Source organism: Macaca fascicularis, chromosome 1 (genome assembly GCF_037993035.2).
Source record: "Macaca fascicularis isolate 582-1 chromosome 1, T2T-MFA8v1.1".
Taxonomy (NCBI): Eukaryota; Metazoa; Chordata; class Mammalia; order Primates; family Cercopithecidae; genus Macaca; species Macaca fascicularis.
The window spans coordinates 74123257-74145565 of NC_088375.1; the positions used below are offsets into that span (position 1 = coordinate 74123257).

The following is a 22309-nucleotide window of genomic DNA, read 5'->3' on the forward strand; positions in this document are numbered from 1 at the left end:
CAAATACTAGATATATTCAGTTCAAGGTGCCCTACTGAATTCATCCCAAAGTGTTTTTTAATTGGAGTATTTGTGGCTTTGTGGAGGAGAGGACAAAGTTAATGAAACAAATCACTGATTATAAGGAAGTAAGTGTCCATCTTAAGGGACCAAAAGGAGACAGTAGAAAAATATAATAAATGTTACTTTAACTTTAAAATAGAACAAATAAAATTTGCAAAAATTTAAACACACAATTATGGCCCAGTAAAGAGTGAATCAATCAAGTTAATCCAATTAATTTCATTTCTGTGACAATATGATAAGCCATACGATCAAGCATATTAAAATTAGTTCTTCTAAAAGATTTTTTCTCATAATATACTAATCAAATCAAATGCAAAGACTCTAGACATTGGAAATCCAAAAGAAAACCATAAAATATTTCTTCTTTTAACACAAGTATTGACTAATGATGAGGACTACATGTATATAAAGCAGTGATCTAGAAAATTAATTCAAAAGGATATCTAAATTAGAACATGGAAATTTTGGTCTGAGCACATAGAAAGAAAGAAAGTAGGCCGTAACTAAATCAAAGACTCTGAGTTGAAACTGAGGAGTGGGACCACATTTTAAATCTGCCAGAGAAAGTCTGCATTATAGATAATATTCTTGCCATTGAACTATTCTCACTAATGTTACAGTCAAAAGCAAATTAGATCAGAGTAAGAATCAGAAGACAGAAATGGAGTTTGCCAAAACCTTTACAGATGGTTTTTTAAAAAGCAAGATGCTTTATAATATCCTAAAATAACTGCACAGAGAAGTGAAGTAACTAACTAAAACACAAGTGTAGGGCAAGGTCCAAGAGGCAGAGATGTTTACAAGTCATACATGAGTGTATGAGACAGTGCTACCATCTGAAAAGCTAAAATGCACTAACATTTAAGCCTATATTTATGTAACAAAAATGATAGAAATATAAGCATTTGATATAGTTTGCATGTTTGTCCCCTCCAAATTTCATGTTGAAATGTGATCCCCAGTGTTGGAGGTGAGCCTGGTGGGAGGTGTTTGGGTCATGGAGGTGAATCCTTCATGAAGTGCCCTCCCTTCAGCAGTGAGATCTCACTCTGTTAGTTCATGACTGTTTAGACAAGGCTGTTTAAAAGAGCCTGGCTTCTGGCTTTGCCTTCTGCCATGATTGTAAGCTTTCTGAGGCCTCACCAGAAACCAAGCAGATGCTGGCACCATGCTTGTATAGCCAGGAGTACCACGAGCCAAATAATATCTTTTCTTTACTATTTACCCAGTCTCAGGTCTTCCTGTATAGCAATGCAAACAGACTAATACACCATTCCATACACTTGTCATTGAAAAACTGCTTTTTAGAATGACAGCAATTATATAATGTAGTTCACTATATTTGAAAATTTAATTTTAGCAGAGGTGGACAAATTGTCCCCGAAACTATTGCATTAATTGGCAATCATATCAGTGATGTGTTAAAGGTTATATTCTCACAAGTACTAAGTGTTACCAATCTTTATATTTCCTACTAATTTGAAATATTAAAAACAATTGTTGAATTTGATTAAAACTGAGGTTGGGTAACCTTTTATGTGTTCATTAAAAGTATAATTTGTTCATTTGTAAATTGCTTGTTCATCTATTTGCTCATTTTTATCAGACTGTTATATTTTTCTTAGTATTTTGTAAATGCTTGTGTATTAGGAATCTTAACTGTTTACCTGTTAATATGATATAAACATTTCCTAACAAGCCATGTAATTGTCACTACATTACATTTATGCTAACCCTTGCACTGTGTAGAATTTTAAATGTTTATGTAACAGAATGTGTCATTAATTTCCTTCATAGCTCCAGATGTTTGTTTCTGTTTGTATTTCATTTGCTTATCTAATAAAAGCCCTCAACTTAAGATATGTAAGTATTCTTCTAATCTTTATTTTAATATATTTATAGTTATTTTTCACTAATAGTTTAAGCCACATACATTCTTGTACATACCATCAGGTAGAACTCTAACTTTATTTTCTTGCAAACTAGCAGCCAGTTGTCTCAAACATATTTACTGAAGAGTCTATATTATCTACTGTCATTATTGGTATAATTGTTACTGCTGCTGAACCCTCTTTCATATCAGCTATTTCTGATGTTGTTGCTAGATATTCCTACCAACAAATGTTTCTTGATTTTATTTCCACTTACCTCTTTCCCCTAAAGATGAAGCTAAAATTCCAAGTCAACTATGGAATTCCCCTGACCATCACAGAAAACTACAGTAACCATAACTCATAAATCATTTTACTACCGATTTTCAATTAATTAAAATGCCTGATATTAGCAATAAATGAACCTTGATTCACATAAATACATAAAAATTGTTCTGCATCTAAAGATGCTTTTCTTGTTTATTGATACGTTTGTATAAATACCCTTTAGTAAGAATCAAACTATTTTTTGTTTAGTGCCATGCTATCCAGATACATTAAAAATTATTTTAAAAATATGATAATGCTGATGAAACAAAGAAAGAAAAACAAAAGATAAAGAAGAAACCTTAGTGTTTGGTTTCAGTTGTCATTTCTCTGGTCGAAATTATTTTTTAAAAATACAATTTCAACTTAATTGATGGCTGTTACTTTTCTTTACAAAAACTCTGCAATAATTGACGTTTTAAGTTCATATCAGTTTTTAAATTTATTTTCATTTGTTAGGCCAAAATTAAGTTCATAGAATTTATAGTCGCCATCTCTACTATTTTTTTTTTAAGATTTCCATGCATAAAATAGAACTCACATGAAGTCCTTCAGTGAAGCTCTCCTGGGAGCAGAGACATCGATATGGCTGGCTTGTTGTGTCGCAGTTATCGGCATGACCATGGCACTGACATCTGCAAACATGAGCATCACACACTCCTAAGGAACACTAACTCAACTGTGAATGTATTTAAGGTCCTAGGCCTATACACATTGTGTGAATTCAACAGGGAAGATTTTTGTATATTTAATTGATACAAAATCAGTTCCTCCTTAATCGTGTGGATATCTGTACAAGTTTTTAATTTATCTGGAAATATCAGAAGAACTGTCACCAATATCCAAACCACTGTATTGTAAAGATAATGTTCAAGCCAACCTTTAAAGGGGAATGGAATTTTTTGTATCTATACCAACCATGTACAAAGGGAAGGCATTTACTAAACTATTTAAAATACAGTTAAGAATATAAAGTTCAGGCTGGGCATGGTGGCTCACGCCTGTAGTCTTAGCACGTTGGGAGACTGAGGCGGGTAGATCACTTGAGATTGGGAGTTTGAGACCAGCCTGTGCAACATGGCAAAGCCATGTCTCTACAAAAAGTGAAAAAAAAAAATATCTGGGCATTGTGGCACATGCCTGTAGTCCCAGTTACTTGGAAGGCTAAGATGAGAGGATCACTTGAGGCCCAGAAGTTGAGGTTGCAGTGAGCCATGATTATGCCATTGCATGCCAGCCTGGCTGACAGAGCAAAACCCTGTCAAAGAAAAAAAAAAAAAAAAGAATATAAAGTTGACAAACTGCAGAATGCAGTTAACGTATTTCAAATTTTTTGTTCTTTTTTTCCAAAGTTAGATGATGAATATTTAATAGTATTGCTTTGTTCATTATGCTATGACTTAGCAAACAAACAATGCTTCTATACTGGTATTTTGGTCTGCTTTTGAAGACATATTTTATTCACAAGGCCTATCGTTCCTCTAGAACAACCCATTCTAAATATAGTCTATATGTACATTTCTATATTAGACAGTATGCTGCCTAGGTTTGCAGCTATCATTTCTTTTTAAATATCATGAGTCATGTTCTCAATTATGATCAGACATTTATAAACTACTTAGGGCACATCAGCTCTTTCCACTAAAGAAAAACAAGTATTCCCCATGGAACTGTGCACTATGAACTCAGGTAGACCAAGATCTGTACTTAAAAACTCTCTGGTAGTATAGTTAAAACTCCAAATCCAGCTCCAACTCTTTGTTTTCGAGAATATTTGAAAATTATATTCCAGAACAAATCAAGTAAAATACTGGATAAATCATTTCTAAGTCAGATTCAGAGTGTCATAGCTTCTAAAAGCAACAGCTTTTGAAAATCAATTCATACACACACACACACACACACACACTCACACACACTCAACAATGTTATATAGAGAAAAGACTCACACACAGATCTTCTCCTAAAAACTTAGAGTGTGAAATCATTTCAAGATGTAAAGCTTGAAATCTGGCTTGCTCTGAAATCTTAATGTGCTGTTAAGACAATAAGTATGACAAAAACCTTGTTGAAAACAAAATTCATAATAATACCTCCCACTAATGGTGATTTCGTCCACTGCATAATATCTGTGTCTGAAGTTGACAGCAGTCTCAGTTGTATAGTACTGCCCATGAAAATGAAACCTTATTTGTGTGGCTTTTACGAACTCTTGAAGAGATGGGGTATTATAGAAGTCATTGTATCCAGGACGATAATTTGGTCCAGGTGTCAGGATGCTAAATGTGACATTGCCACGGGAATATGGAGTAAAACTGTTAATGAAAGAAATTTGATGTCATGAAAATCTATTCACATTTTTGGCAAAACAGAAATCAAAATGTTGAGAAATTACTACACAGCATCAATAAAAGCTTAAATTATTCTTTCTAGTAAAAGTATATTCCATACATTTCACATGCAAACAATACAGGATTATAATTGAAAGCCACACTAAAACAATTCCTTGAAAACATAATGAAAATTCCATTAACATAGATAACTTGCTAAACAATCTGAAAATCAGATTGTGAAACACCAGTGAGATTGAAATAAGAGTCACTCTAATGTATTTTACAAGAACTTTAAAGATAGTTTCAAACCCAATTTAGGGATAAGACTTAGGAGAATCTGCCTCAAGGAAGCTGGTGGTGAAGGGAAGTCTCTACCAGTCTAGAGAGCTAGCTTACTTGTACATTATGACTAATGTAACCAATCAGTCTTAAATTAAGACTAATTTAACCAGTCTATTAAATTAATTGTTTAAAAATATTCATACTTGGAAAGCTGAAGACAGTTGACAGAATCAGGTTTCTCCAAATCTCCATTGTTTTTCATTCCAAAAGCACCACAATTTCTGGCAAAATATTGCCAGTCCTCCCAATCTAAGCTGTTTTCCTTCTTCCTTTGAATCCTTATTTCCGTTGGTTGTGGACTAAAGAACTGAATGATAATATAAAACACCTGAAAATGGAAAGTTAATTAATGTAATTAAAGTTTTAAGTGTAACTCATCAGTATGTATGAAACCATGGAAATGTTAGATTCGTATATATTGGCTCGCTTTGTCATTATTATAATTATCAAATATGTATTAGACATCCAGAAACTTCATAGCCCTATGGAAAAGCAGCACATTCTATAATTGTATATCTGTTCATTTGCTCAAGGATTTTATAAATCAACATGCAAATAAAAACATAAACAAGAACATTACATCTATGAAATAAATGTCATATATATAGTCTTAAGTAATTTAGAAAAAGCACCCTAGTTTGTATTACTTTTTGCTACTTAATAAAAAGAACTTAGTTTCAACATTTCATAAATATCATTTTGATACAAATCTCAAACATAAGGCCCTATATGTTGTCTTTTAGATATTTTTATTGTATACATTATAATACACTACTTTATTGAGGTAATGTTCAATTGCCTAGTTCAGTTTTCACCTTTTAGTGGGTTGAATTGTGTTCCCAAATAGATATGTCCAAGTACCACTGTCCAAACCAGTAAACGTGACTTTATTTGTAAATAGGGTCTTTGCAGTATAATTAAGGATGTCAATATTAGATCATCCTGGGTTTAATAGGGTGGGCCTTATACAAGATAAAGAAAAGGGATAATTGATGCTCACAGAGAAACAAGGAAGGACACCATGTGAAAATGGAGGCAGAGATTGAAGTTGTGGTGCCACAAGTCAAGTAACACCAAGGGCCACCTAGAGCTGCAAATAGCAAGGAGAGATCCCCCTCTGGAAACTTTGAAGGGAGTGTAGCCCTGCCAACATGTTGATTTCATATTTCTGGTGCCCAGAACTGTTAGGGAATACATTTCTGTTGTTTTAAGACATGAAGTTTGTGGGCATTTGTTGTAAAAACCACAGGAAATTAATGTACAACTTATTGTTTCTAATTACCTGATACTGTCCATTTTCCAAGTCAACTGAAATAGTCACTCCTTGATTAAGTTGTGTAACGTTTGTAAACACATTTGAAACCCATGAAGTCCCAACATCATTATCATTGACAAAAGAGAGAGGATGGGCTTCAGGATTCAACCGTGACACTCTATTATCAGCTGTGTCTCCTGCATCGTTAGGAACGCAGTACCGCTGTGCCAAAGGGTGGACCCGCGGGTGGCTGCCAGGGCAACGGCAATGTGATTGGGCATGCAATCTGAGAAGATCTCCAGAAAAAACTTCCAGAATCTCTCTGTGGGAGTCAAGAGGGAGACTGTAAGGACAAAGAGCTTAAAAGTAATAGAACTTCTAAGAGGTGTTACAAATGAATGTCACTCGTTTAGTGCTTTCATGAGTATCCATTTAGCTTTAATAATTCTATGCATGAAACATAAAATACAGCTTATCTTTGGCCAAATAAACAAATTCATTATCATAAATGTATATCAAAACCAGCACATTTTAATATTAACTTTTTATTTATATCAAGAAGCATGCATATGCCCTTGTCTGATTATTAAGATACTTAAATAAATACCACAATATTTTACTGTGTCTATTTGTGATAAAATAGAAAGGTCACATTTACTTAGGTTGCTAAACTAACTACTGAGAGTGAACAATAATATATGGAAAATAATGAGAGTTATAGATAATGTTTTCAGTTCATCCATGGGAAAGAGGTATGAAAGCAAGTATCATCTTATCTGCTTCTGTTTTAAGTGAAGGACTGAGGCCAAGGCCATTTGTCAGTGGTTTCCTGTGACTCATCAGTACAGATCCTGACATCCTGTAGTGCTTCAATGGCTTGAGATCATATGGCGGCTGCCAACAGTCAAAGAAGAATGCCAATTCCAGGTAGATATATTTAATTTTTCCATTAAGGGCAATATACTTGCTCTAGACCAGAATTAGTCATTCTATTTATAGGCATTCTTCCACATAGCACCTTCCCAGACATTTCAGGTAGGCCAAAATTAGTAACCAAGGTCTTACCAGAGAAACCAGGCTTTTCCTCTCAGACCCCAGTGGAGCAATGAAGGAGTCAGGCAGCTTTTCCATTCATTAAATCACATGAAGTCATACCTTCTTTAAATCTCATCAATACTTTTCAACTGATACCAAGTTTTGAATGGGACCAAAAGCCACCAGTATAGAATCCAGTATAAAATCTTTCACTCCCAAGGAAAAACTTTATTCCCAAAGAATTACGACAACCTTGGCCTTCAGCATTTTAGACAAAGGTGATCTAAAATATAGTAAGGCTGTTGGTAGTAAATACACCTAACACTGTGTTCCAGGGCTATGTCACCCTTTATTGAGGCATACCTTGATTATATAGACTGGTAAGAAAGAATGTTTATATTGTTAATAATCTGCCATGGACTAAGAGCCACAGCAAAGCAATGTTTCTAAATTTACAAGGGCTAGTCTTTTCATTTGGAAACCCACCACACTAATTTACATCTGCCTTGAAGAAATAAGAATGAACATTCTTCTTTTTGGTTTTTATAGAAATAAATAAGATCAACTCATCCATACAACAATATACTATTATACCATGATATCATAAGCTGAAGAAGAAAGTTCAAAGGCATCCTAAGCAGAATTTCACTTAAATTTTTAAAAATTCTGTATGCCTTTAAGAGGCCCTAAGAAAGATTTCCTATCTACTCTCAAGATAAGGAAATAACATTAAAGCTAGCCTGAGTCTATAAAATTATTTGTTCACTGAAAATAGAAAAATATATCACAATACTTCAAATGCTCATTCTTCTTGTCTCCAAGTCTAATAGACCAGTCTCTTGAGAATTTCCCATATATCAAAATAATTAATCATGTTTATTGTTCTACATTCTCTAGTAGGTATAAAGTCAACAAACCAATTTTAAAAGGCAGATATAGAAGTTTCTCAATTATTATTAATAGAAACTACTTCATATAGAAAATTTAAACAATGTATGACAAATTTTATAAAATTTTCAAATATCAAGTTTTCTTACAGAAAATCCTTAGGAAAAAATGTGATCAATTTCATATTACAAGGAGTTCCCCAAGAGTAGCACTAGTGAATAACAACCATAGACTAAGCCAAAGCAAACACTGTAAACATTAATTAGGTGAAGTTTGCCAAATGCTATAAAGATAAAAAATGGTATAATCTACATGGTATTCTTATTTAAGTGAATTCAGCATTTATCCTTACAGTTCTTGAAGTTTACAATGCAGCAGCTGCTTACCTGTTTGTAAGTGCCACTTGGTATAATCGAAAATCTTGCATTCTTCCGACAAACTGCTCTAAACCTGCAAATACATACACGTACATAATATAAGAAGTCTCTGTTTACCAAGCAATATCTGACAAGTATTTAAGTGATATTCCTTTGAAGATGTTAAGGTTAGAAAGATATTTATGTCACTGCCCTTAGAAACATTTACAGATCTATCTTTAGTTTGCTAATTCCACAAGAATAACAAAAATAATCATAGTTATCTCCATGAACATTGTAGGACTTAAGTCAAAGTGAATACTTTGGTCAACTTATTTCTTGATCAAACTCATGGTTTTCACCAGAAGTCCCTTCCCAAGTCAGATTTCTCTCTAGTTTATAAATCCATAAATATATTATCTCATCAGCCCTAAATTTGATTGTCATCTGCTTCCGATTGCGATTTCCAGAGTATTTGCAATGCCAAAAGGAAGATTTCTAACTCTCACATCCCGCGTGTTCTAGATCCAAGCTCCAGGCTATCTGTTTGGGTCCTCTCTAAAGTTAAATTAATGTCTGTTCTAGAAAATCTCCAAACGAGGACTCATCGAAGACTTCCTACTTGTGGATTCTGTGTCATTCACATATATCAATAGTATCATAGTTCACTCTCAGAATTTTATTGCCTCAGGAAAATTCTTCTAAGAAAACCAGGTTCAAAGACCAATCTACTTTGAATTAGGTGACGTTTCAAGGCAAATGTAGCTATCAACCTTAATCCACATGGTATTATTTTATTTGTTTGGCAAATATTTATTCAGAACTTACTAAGACAAATAAGCCCAAGAGAGTAGGGACAGAATAAAGTAGAAAAACTACCAACTCTCAGTTTTTTGTTATATTTTCAATAACAAAATTTATTTCAATAATTGTTTATTTCAATAGTTTTTTTAAAAATTGGAGGAATTTAAATTCATCAAATGATCATTTTCCCATTGTGTTTTTTATTTTAACTATTCAGTTTTTGCTCTGTCTTGATAAAGTTTTAAAGAATGTTTGATTTATGTTTTCTGCTGCTCCTTGGTGGTTGCTTGGAGGAAACTGGGACAGAGTGAGGATATGGCTGATGAATAAAACATGGAGAGGAGAATTAGCACACAAAATAGTCTGAGATAGTGATCTCAGAATCAGAAAGAAACTCACAAGCAAAGTGTGAGACTCAGGAGCCTAAAAAGAGTATGTGTCTGTGTGTGAGTGTGTGTATGCATATATTTGTGTATATTCATATATTTACATGTTGTATTTATACTAAATAATATATTTGAGAAAATAATCAAAATATTATATATATAAAAATATTTCTTCATTAGTATAGTCTCTATTGATATATTCTAAGAAAAATACACATATAGGCTCTCCCTTTCTACCCATTAGTCTCAATCTTCCACACACCCCATGAGCTGAGGCCCACAAGAAGATGTGCTCTAGGCAGCTTCCTGCTCTGACTTTCCCATAGGGAGAGTTTCTCTACTTTATCTGTCCTAAAACAGGCAACTGGCACAAGTGCAAAGAATTGTTCTTCCAAGTGGTGTTACAAACACAAAACAAAATCTACTAAAATTTTGCAGAAATCTTTACAAGATTTCCAAAACAGATTGTTCTAAAAATTATAATTAGTTACAAGAAATAAGAAAACATGGTAAAATATTCTTTCAGTTAATTGGCCATTCAGGCAACATGATTTATGATCAGTTGACCTAGATACAGGATCTGAAGTTAAACAAAGTAGGGAATGGTAGAAAGATGGACATGTCATTCTTAGAAGAAAGATGAGAAGAATAAATGCAAATACAGCAAAGCCATTATGTGCCTATGCTTTTGTTCGGGGAGTAGGAAAGACAAATAGGAAAGTCACTCCTTATAGCATAAATTTTCTTTGTGAGGTAAGAGATAGTATTGTCTGCCAAGAATAAAGGAAGCTGGGCCTGTGTTCTGTTTGTTCTTTACCTTCAGCTATCCCTAACCATGCTTAGTTCTTCCTCTCCTAATATCCTTTACACCCCACACTGCTAATCTACAGCATGAATTTTTAATGCCCCACAACCTTCAAGCTCTCTTAGTCCTAAGGTTGCAATTTTGCCTCTGCTTCCAATTTTTCTGCCTCATACAGCCCTTAATGTTTCAGCTTTGAAATACTCCCTGTGGGGAACTTTCTGTGTCCCCCTATAGTCCTAGGCATTCTCTTTCTGGGAGAAGTCACCCAGATTGAGGTACTTTTGCATGGCAGTCCTAGAAAACTGACAGTCTTCATTTTCTATTTTTGTCAACATAATGAGCTATCAAGGAGAAAAAAAAATTACCTGTATTTCCTGTTATCCAATTTGCTTTCTCAGGATAAAATATTGTCTAAAATGTTTTATATAGAACCTTTAGGGAAATGTTCTATCTCAAAGAATCCAGATCATAACAAACAGGGGCTAGCCATTCATAATTTTGAAAGACTTACTATAACTGAAAGACAGCAAAACTGATGAACACTGTGATGTTGCTAAAGCCTGAACCATGGCTTTAAATGTCAGGGTAGCTTCATTCTTTTACGTATTGATTCATTTACAAATATTTATTGGAAGCCTATAACGTGCCAGGCACTTTCACGAGTGCCAAAGGTACAATCAGTTAACAACAACAACAAAATACCCTTGCTTTTATGGAGCTTGCATTCACGTAGATAAACATAATCAATGAGTAATTCATATAGTATATTGGAATGCTATATATTTTATGAAAAACAGAAGGATTAGAGCAGGTTGGAAAGCATGGCTGGATTTTAGTGGGGATATTATGTTCAAGAGAGGCCTCATTGAGAATGTGGCATTGACAGGGGAATGGGAATGAGTCATATGTATATCTAGGGGCAAAATGTTCCAGGCAGGCATTAATAAGCACATAGACCTCTAAATCAGTATGCTTGGCATGTTAGAGGAGGTGCAAGGAGCTAGCATCCTAAAGCAGAATAAAAGAGGGGAGGTTATTAGAAGGTTAGGTCAGACAAGTAGCTGGCTGGGGAAAAGGGAGGATGGAGGTACAAATTGTTATACATACAAAGTCTTATAGCCTATTGTAAGAAATTTGATTTCTAGTCTGAGTAAAATGGGAAACCATTGGAGGGTTTCAAGAAGAGGAGTGATGTGATCTCAGGATTATTCAAAAGTTCTGAGACTAGAATATAGGAAGACAAGAGCAGAAGCCAAGAGGCCAGTTAGGTGGATATTACAGTCATATGTGTGAAAAATGTTGGCAGTCAGACCGGGTATTAGAAGTGGAGGTGTACCTTTCAATGCTGATAAATTAGAATTCACTCCCTATATTTTAATAATAGCTAAAGGGAAGCTCTGCTGCAGAGGAATAATGAAATCTATTTTATTATCTATAAAATAAAGGGGCTGGGTTTTATAACCTTTAAAAACCATTTTAGTTTTAAATTTTGGAGTTTGCAATCATATCCATTGCTAAAGAATTCGTATTTGAAGGAATTCTTCTTAAATAAGAGTTACAGCAAGCTTTCTAAAGACCTGGAGTTAATGTGAATCATCCATCCCAAATAAGAGAATTACGATTTGAGGTGAGAATGCTATCAAATATTTCAAGGACGGTCATAGAAATAAATATTACTTATTCCTTTGCTACCTGCCAATATTTTAACAACAGATATTCATTGGAATAAACATTCCATAAAATTCTTCTTTGAAAAATATTCATATAGCAAAGATATGTCTAAATTATATAAATTGATCAAGGAAATAGACATGACTCATACAAGAAAGACCTCATAGTTGTCTAGTCAGAAAATAGACAGGTGATGACTGGAGAGAAGTTGTTATGCATTACAACTGGGTGGCACAACAAAGTTAGTAAAATGGGAAAACTGACTAAGTAATCCAACATTTAATCAGGGTAAAAACAGACAATAAGGCTAAGTAAACAAATGTCACAACATTCAGAAGGAAAGAAATAAATTCTCTATTTGCAGATAGCATAATTGTCTACTCAGAAATTTTCCATGAATGTACATAAAAGCTATTAGAAATAACAAGTGAATTGGTTAATTTTGTTTGATAGAAGTTAAATACATAATAATTTAATTTCTATATACTAGTGATTAACCAGTGGAAATTAAAACTTTTAAATACTATTTTTATTAGCACTGAAAATGTGAAACATTAGTTATAAATCTAATAAGTTATGGCAATGTATGTAGGTGAAAACTATTTTTAAAAACTATTAAAAAAAGACATTGAGGAAGCGAATAAAAGGACATCAGCAATGGCAGAGTGAAAACAATGGCAGATTCTGTCTGCCATAAAAGCAATGGGAACACTGGCAAAGAATATCATATCAACTTATTGAGAATTCTGGAAATAAACCAAAGACTTGCAACAACGTGGAGAGTTTTTATTTTTTAAATGGCTGAATATTGATAAGAACAACATGTTCTATGGCATCTTAGCTTTCCTATTCCCATACTCCTCTCTGCCACTCACTGGGAGCCTTGAAAATGAACAGTTTGCAATCAGGGTAAAAACCAGCAACCTAGTTACCACTAGAGGATCAGAATGGGAGTAGAGTTGTTTCAAAGCTCTATCCTCAGATGATTGTCATTATTCAATCTGCCTGGAAGTACCATGGAAAGTCCCACTAGTAAGGCTTGAATTGACTCAGAGTTCATCCACTGGAAACAGCATTTACTCTATTTGTTTAAAACAATTATTTGTTAAAAATAATCAGTGGCAACTGCTTAACATTACAGTTGACCCAGGCAGCAACAACAGTCAGAAGAAACAACAAACAATCCAAAATAATTAAAAGGAGAAGACGTGAAACATCATGTCCATAGGGGCTTTGCAAATCCTTAAAAGAGAAAAAAGAAATAGAAAACTTTTAATTGAAAAATTCACTAGAGGAGCTCACTAGCAGATCTAAATGATCAGAGGGAAGAATTAGTAAACTTGAATACAGGTCAATTGAGATTATTCAGTGTGAGCAATAGAAAGAGAAAGAATGTTGAGAAATTAACAGAGCCCCAGAAAGCTGTGGGACACTATCAAGAGTACCAACATAGGCATAATGGGAGTTTCAGAAAGGAGGTAAAAGGACAGAAAGAATATTTAGAGAAATAATTACTAAAAACTTCACAAATTTGAAGAAAACTATTAATCTACACATCCAAGAAGCTCAATGATCTGCAAGTGGGATAAATTCAAAGAGATCCACACCCTAAGCACATTAAAAATCAAATTGTTGAAAGACAAAGACAAAGAGAAAATCTTGAAAGCAGCAAGTGAGAAAAGACTATCTCCTACATGGGATGTTCAATAATATTAACCACAGATTTCCTGTGAAGAAACCATGGCATCCAGAAGGGAGTGGAATGACATATTTAAAGTCCTAAAAAAACCGTGCACCAAGAACTATTTTTTTCCAGCAAAACTCTCCAAAAATGCAGGATAAATTGACATTCCCAGATAAAGAAATATTGTGAGGTTTTATCACTATCAGACTTGCTCTACAAGAAATACCAGAAGAAGTCCTTTTGGCTGATATGATAGGATATTAGAAAGTAATGTAATCTGAATGAAGAAATAAAGAGTACCTATAAAGGTAATAAAATAGGTAAATATTTAAAAAGAATATAAATGAATTTTTACTGTAATTCTTTTTCTCTCTCACATTTGTTTTAAAAGATAACTATAATTTATAAAGCAATAATTATATATCTGTATTGATGGGCATCCAATATAAAAATCTCCATAGACAATAACAGCACAAAAGAAAGCAGAGGGAAAAAAATTATATAGTTGTAAAATTTTGTATACTCTTAAAATTAAATTGGTATTAATTTGAATTAGATTTTTATGAATTAAGATGCTAATGATAACATCCTGGGCAACAAACATAGTAGAATAAATGACAAGGGTATTAAATTATACACTAGAAAGTAACTTTTTAACTCAAAGAAGACAGTGATAGAAGAATAGAGAAACTTAGAAGACATAAATCATATTTTTAAAAACCAACAGCAAAGTGACATTGTAACTACCTTATCAGTCACTGTGCTAAATGTATGTGGCTTAAGCACTTCAATCAAAAAGTAGATATTTACAAAATGGAAAAACAAACAAACATGACCCCCTATAGGAGTTCTGCCAGAGACAAACTCTACATTTGAAGAAACAAATAGAGTGAATGTTACAGAATGAAAAGAAAGATACACCACGCAAACAATAACCACAAAAGGGCTTGAGCTCCTATGCTAACATCAGACAAAATAGACTTTAGACAAAATTGTTAGTAGAGACAAGGATATTTTAAGATATCAATCCATCAGGAAAGTAGAACAATTATAATCATGTATATGTCTAACAACAGTAAAAATGACAAATTTAAAGATTTAAAGAGAAAAATTCACAATTAACAACAATAGCGGAGACTTCAATATCCTACTTTCAGTCATGGAGAGAGCAACTACACGGAATATAAACAGAAATGGAAGACGTGAATGACTTTATAAACCAATTGGACTTAACAGACATCCACAGAACACTCCACCCAACAAAAACAGAATAAAAACTCTTCTCAAGTGCATGCGGTACATTCTCCAGGATAGATTATTTATTAAGCCATGAAACAAGTCTCAATAAATTTAAAATAACTGAGATTATGCAAAGTATATTCTTGGATCACAATAGAAAAAATGAGAACTCACTAACAGGAGGAAATTTGTAAAATTAACAAATGTGTGAAAATTAACCCACTCCTAATAACTAATTATAAGAGAAGAAATTACAAAAAGATTTAAAAACCCTTTCAGATTAATGGAAGTGAACATGCAACGTATCACACTTTATGGGATTTAAGTAGCGTTTAAAGCGATATTTAGAGCTGTAAACACTTATATTTAAAGAGAAAATTATCAAATCAATAACCTAACCTTCTACATTAAGAAACTAGGAAAAGAAAAGCAAACTCATCCTAAAGCTAGCAGAAGAATGGAAATTATAAACTTGGAGGAGGCAAATAAAATAGAGAATAGAAAACAACAAGAAAACCAACAAAAGTTGATAGTTAGAAATTATCAACAAATTTGACAAACATTCAACTAGAGTAGCCAAGAAAAGAGAAGACTCAAATGATTAAAATCTTGAATAAAAAAAGGGAAATTAGAACTGACTTTGCAGACACAAAAAAGGATCATAAGGGATCCTATGAACAACTGTATGACAAAAATTAGACAGCCTAGATAAAATAGACAAATTCCAAGAAACAGACAAACTATATAAACTGACTTAAGAAGAAATCAGCAATCTGAATAGATCTATACCACGCAAAGAGATCAAATTAGTAATTTTTAAAAAAATTTCCACAACGAAAAGCCTAGGACCAGATACCTTCATTGGCAAATTCTACCAAACATTTAAAGAAGAAGTAGCACCATTACTTCATAAGCCCTTCCAAAAAATATAAGAAGAAGAAACACTCTCCAAATTATTCTATGAAACCAGTATTACCCTAATACCAAAAACATCAAAGACATCAAAAGAAAACTATAGGCCAATATGCCTTATGAATACAGATGCAAACATCTTCAACAAAATTCTAGTGAACCAAATATAGTACTAACAAAAAGGATTATACATCATGTGGAAGTGGAATTATCACAAGGATGCAAGGCTGGTTCAATGTTCAAAAATTAATTAAGTAATACACAAACTTGGAAAAATAAAAGACAAAAACCACCTGATCATCTCAATAGACACATTGTCAAACTTCAATACTTCATGAAAAAATTTTTAAAAAGCAGCCAACTAAAAAAGAAGGCTACTTCCTTGTCTAATAAAGGTTATCTGTGAAAAACCAACAGCTAACATCATATTTAATGGTGAAAAAATTCTTTTTCCCTCAGATCATGAACAAGATAACAATGTCCACTTTTGCCACTTCTAGTCAACATTTTTCTGTAGTTACCAGACAGGGCAAATAGGCAAGCTAAGGAAATAAATATTTCCATATTGAAAAAGTAGAAGTAAAACTATCTCTTGTACATAGAAAACTCTAAGAAATCTCCTAAAATCTATTAGGAATTATAAATGAGTTCAGCAAAGTTGCAAGGTACAATATCAATATATGAAAATCAATTGCATACCTACCATAGTAGCAATGAAAAAGCTGATAATAAAATCATATACGGTCTGCTGTATTTTAACAAAGTAGCAAAGAAAATTAAATGGAAAAAGAATGCTCTTCTTTCCAAGAATGGCCCTGAAATATTAGATACCTTATTTTTTTTAAGTACCTCAATCCATATCATGTACCTTATGTAAAAGTTTAACCCAATATGGATGATAGAACTAACCTAAAACTATAATATAGCTAGAAAAAATTATGGGAAACTTTGTGACCTTGACTTGGGCAAAAATTTCTTTGACAAACAACAAAAACACAATCATACAAGAAGAAATATAATCGTGGCATTGGATTGGATAACCTTGACAAATTTCTTTAGGAAAGACCCTGATGAATTGATTCAGATTTCCTTAGGAACAAGGTAGAAGTTGAAAGAACTGAATAGTCTGTGGGCATCAAATGTCTACAATTCACAGTCACAAGTAAGAGCTACCAGAAATATTAAAACAAAGAAATGGGGGGCGGAGCAAGATGGCCGAATAGGAACAGCTCCAGTCTCCAACTCCCAGCGCCAGCGACACAGAAGACCGGTGATTTCTGCATTTTCAACTGAGGTACTGGGTTCATCTCACTGGGGAGTGCCAGACGATCGGTGCTGGTCAGCTGCTGCAGCCCGACCAGCAAGAGCTGAAGCAGGGCAAGGCATCGCCTCACCTGGGAAGTGCAAGGGGGAAGGGAATCCCTTTTCCTAGCCAGGGGAACTGAGACACACAACACCTGGAAAATCAGGTAACTCCCACCCCAATACTGTGCTTTAAGCAAACAGGCACACCAGGAGATCATATCCCAGACCTGGCCGGGAGGGTCCCACGCCCACGGAGCCTCCCTCATTGCTAGCACAGCAGTCTGCCATATCGCTGCAAGGCAGCAACGAGGCTGGGGGAGGGGCGCCCACCATTGCTGAGGCTTAAGTAGGTAAACAAAGCTGCTGGGAAGCTCGAACTGGGTGGAGCTCACAGCAGCTCAAGGAAACCTGCCTGTCTCTGTAGACTCCACCTCTGGGGACAGGGCACAGTAAAAATAACAAAAACAGCAGAAACCTCTGCAGACGCAAACGACTCTGTCTGACAGCTTTGAAGAGAGCAGTGGATCTCCCAACACGGAGGTTGAGATCTGAGAAGGGACAGACTCCCTACTCAAGTGGGTCCCTGACCCCTGAGTAGCCTAACTGGAAGACATCACCCACTAGGGGCAGTCTGACACCCCACACTTCACAGGGTGGAGTACACCCCTGAGAGGAAGCTTCCAAAGCAAGAATCAGACAGGTACACTCGCTGTTCAGAAATATTCTATCTTCTGCAGCCTCTGTTTCTGATACCCAGGCAAACAGGGTCTGGAGTGGACCTCAAGCAATCTCCAACAGACCTACAGCTGAGGGTCCTGACTGTTAGAAGGAAAACTATCAAACAGGAAGGACACCTACACCAAAACCCCATCAGTACATCACCATCATCAAAGACCAGAGGCAGATAAAACCACAAAGATGGGGAAAAAGCAGGGCAGAAAAGCTGGAAATTCAAAAAATAAGAGCGCATCTCCCCCGGCAAAGGAGCACAGCTCATCGCCAGCAATGGATCAAAGCTGGACGGAGAATGACTTTGACGAGATGAGAGAAGAAGGCTTCAGTCCATCAAATTTCTCAGAGCTAAAGGAGGAATTACGTACCCAGCGCAAAGAAACTAAAAATCTTGAAAAAAAAGTGGAAGAATTGATGGCTAGAGTAATTAATGCAGAGAAGGTCATAAACGAAATGAAAGAGATGAAAACCATGACACGAGAAATACGTGACAAATGCACAAGCTTCAGTAACCAACTCAATCAACTGGAAGAAAGAGTATCAGCAATTGAGGATCAAATGAATGAAATGAAGCAAGAAGAGAAACCAAAAGAAAAAAGAAGAAAAAGAAATGAACAAAGCCTGCAAGAAGTATGGGATTATGTAAAAATACCAAATCTACGTCTGATTGGGGTGCCTGAAAGTGAGGGGGAAGATGGAACCAAGTTGGAAAACACTCTTCAGGATATCATCCAGGAGAACTTCCCCAACCTAGTAGGGCAGGCCAACATTCAAATCCAGGAAATACAGAGAACGCCACAAAGATACTCCTCGAGAAGAGCAACTCCAAGACACATAATTGCCAGATTCACCAAAGTTGAAATGAAGGAAAAAATCTTAAGGGCAGCCAGAGAGAAAGGTCGGGTTACCCACAAAGGGAAGCCCATCAGACTAACAGCAGATCTCTCGGCAGAAACTCTACAAGCCAGAAGAGAGTGGGGGCCAATATTCAACATTCTTAAAGAAAAGAATTTTAAACCCAGAATTTCATATCCAGCCAAACTAAGTTTCATAAGTGAAGGAGAAATAAAATCCTTTACAGATAAGCAAATGCTTAGAGATTTTGTCACCACTAGGCCTGCCTTACAAGAGACCCTGAAGGAAGCACTAAACATGGAAAGGAACAACCGGTACCAGCCATTGCAAAAACATGCCAAAATGAAAAGACCATCGAGGCTAGGAAGAAACTGCATCAACTAACGAGCAAAATAACCAGTTAATATCATAATGGCAGGATCAGGTTCACACATAACAATATTAACCTTAAATGTAAATGGACTAAATGCTCCAATTAAAAGACATAGACTGGCAAACTGGATAAAGAGTCAAGACCCATCAGTCTGCTGTATTCAGGAGACCCATCTCACACGCAGAGACATACATAGGCTCAAAATAAAGGGATGGAGGAAGATTTACCAAGCAAATGGAGAACAAAAAAAAGCAGGGGTTGCAATACTAGTCTCTGATAAAACAGACTTTAAACCATCAAAGATCAAAAGAGACAAAGAAGGCCATTACATAATGGTAAAGGGATCAATTCAACAGGAAGAGCTAACTATCCTAAATATATATGCACCCAATACAGGAGCACCCAGATTCATAAAGCAAGTCCTTAGAGACTTACAAAGAGACGTAGACTCCCATACAATAATAATGGGAGACTTCAACACTCCACTGTCAACATTAGACAGATCAACGAGACAGAAAGTTAACAAGGATATCCAGGAATTGAACTCATCTCTGCAGCAAGCAGATCTAATAGACATCTATAGAACTCTCCACCCCAAATCAACAGAATATACATTCTTCTCAGCACCACATCGTACTTACTCCAAAATTGACCACGTAATTGGAAGTAAAGCACTCCTCAGCAAATGTACAAGAACAGAAATTATAACAAATTGTCTCTCAGACCACAGTGCAATCAAACTAGAACTCAGGACTAAGAAACTCAATCAAAACCGCTCAACTACATGGAAACTGAACAACCTGCTCCTGAATGACTACTGGGTACATAACGAAATGAAGGCAGAAATAAAGATATTCTTTGAAACCAATGAGAACAAAGATACAACATACCAGAATCTCTGGGACACATTTAAAGCAGTGTGTAGAGGGAAATTTATAGCACTAAATGCCCACAAGAGAAAGCAGGAAAGATCTAAAATTGACACTCTAACATCGCAATTAAAAGAACTAGAGAAGCAAGAGCAAACACATTCGAAAGCTAGCAGAAGGCAAGAAATAACTAAGATCAGAGCAGAACTGAAGGAGATAGAGACACAAAAAACCCTCCAAAAAATCCATGAATCCAGGAGTTGGTTTTTTGAAAAGATCAACAAAATTGACAGACCACTAGCAAGACTAATAAAGAAGAAAAGAGAGAAGAATCAAATCGACGCAATTAAAAATGATAAAGGGGATATCACCACCGACCCCACAGAAATACAAACTACCATCAGAGAATACTATAAACACCTCTACGCAAATAAACTGGAAAATCTAGAAGAAATGGATAATTTCCTGGACACTTACACTCTTCCAAGACTAAACCAGGAAGAAGTTGAATCCCTGAATAGACCAATAGCAGGCTCTGAAATTGAGGCAATAATTATTGCCTACCATCCAAAAAAAGTCCAGGACCAGATGGATTCACAGCTGAATTCTACCAGAGGTACAAGGAGGAGTTGGTACCATTCCTTCTGAAACTATTCCAATCAATAGAAAAAGAGGGAATCCTCCCTAACTCATTTTATGAGGCCAACATCATCCTGATACCAAAGCCTGGCAGAGACACAACAAAAAAAGAGAATTTTAGACCAATATCCCTGATGAACATCGATGCAAAAATCCTCAATAAAATACTGGCAAACTGGATTCAGCAACACATCAAAAAGCTTATCCACCATGATCAAGTGGGCTTCATCCCTGGGATGCAAGGCTGGTTCAACATTCGCAAATCAATAAACATAATCCAGCATATAAACAGAACCAAAGACAAGAACCACATGATTATCTCAATAGATGCAGAAAAGGCTTTTGACAAAATTCAACAGCCCTTCATGCTAAAAACGCTCAATAAATTTGGTATTGACGGAATGTACCTCAAAATAATAAGAACTATTTATGACAAACCCACAGCCAATATCATACTGAATGGGCAAAAACTGGAAAAATTCCCTTTGAAAACTGGCACAAGACAGGGATGCCCTCTCTCACCACTCCTATTCAACATAGTGTTGGAAGTTCTGGCTAGGGCAATTAGGCAAGAGAAAGAAATCAAGGGTATTCAGTTAGGAAAAGAAGAAGTCAAATTGTCCCTGTTTGCAGATGACATGATTGTATATTTAGAAAACCCCATTGTCTCAGCCCAAAATCTCCTTAAGCTGATAAGCAACTTCAGCAAAGTCTCAGGATACAAAATTAATGTGCAAAAATCACATGCATTCTTATACACCAGTAACAGACAAACAGAGAGCCAAATCAGGAATGAACTTCCATTCACAATTGCTTCAAAGAGAATAAAATACCTAGGAATCCAACTTACAAGGGATGTAAAGGACCTCTTCAAGGAGAACTACAAACCACTGCTCAGTGAAATAAAAGAGGACACAAACAAATGGAAGAACATACCATGCTCATGGATAGGAAGAATCAATATCGTGAAAATGGCCATACTGCCCAAGGTAATTTATAGATTCAATGCCATCCCCATCAAGCTACCAATGAGTTTCTTCACAGAATTGGAAAAAACTGCTTTAAAGTTCATATGGAACCAAAAAAGAGCCTGCATCTCGAAGACAATCCTAAGTCAAAAGAACAAAGCTGGAGGCATCACGCTACCTGACTTCAAACTATACTACAAGGCTACAGTAACCAAAACAGCATGGTACTGGTACCAAAACAGAGATATAGACCAATGGAACAGAACAGAGTCCTCAGAAATAATACCACACATCTACAGCCATCTGATCTTTGACAAACCTGAGAGAAACAAGAAATGGGGAAAGGATTCCCTATTTAATAAATGGTGCTGGGAAAATTGGCTAGCCATAAGTAGAAAGCTGAAACTGGATCCTTTCCTTACTCCTTATATGAAAATTAATTCAAGATGGATTAGAGACTTAAATGTTAGACCTAATACCATAAAAATCCTAGAGGAAAACCTAGGTAGTACCATTCAGGACATAGGCATGGGCAAAGACTTCATGTCTAAAACACCAAAAGCAATGGCAGCAAAAGCCAAAATTGACAAATGG

At 35.2% G+C, this 22309-nt stretch overlaps 1 protein-coding gene across 1 annotated transcript in view; it reads right to left on the reverse strand.

Annotated features, from left to right (window-relative positions):
• USH2A (usherin) overlaps nt 1–22309 on the reverse strand; it is an 800507-nt gene that overhangs the window by 687277 nt on the left and 90921 nt on the right. The window contains exons 5-9 of the mRNA XM_005540847.5: nt 8504–8567; nt 6222–6516; nt 5083–5267; nt 4358–4579; nt 2806–2899 (exon numbers count right to left, since the gene is read on the reverse strand). Of these exons, the coding sequence (XP_005540904.3) occupies nt 2806–2899; nt 4358–4579; nt 5083–5267; nt 6222–6516; nt 8504–8567 (860 nt within the window). The remainder of the gene's footprint in view (nt 1–2805; nt 2900–4357; nt 4580–5082; nt 5268–6221; nt 6517–8503; nt 8568–22309) is intronic.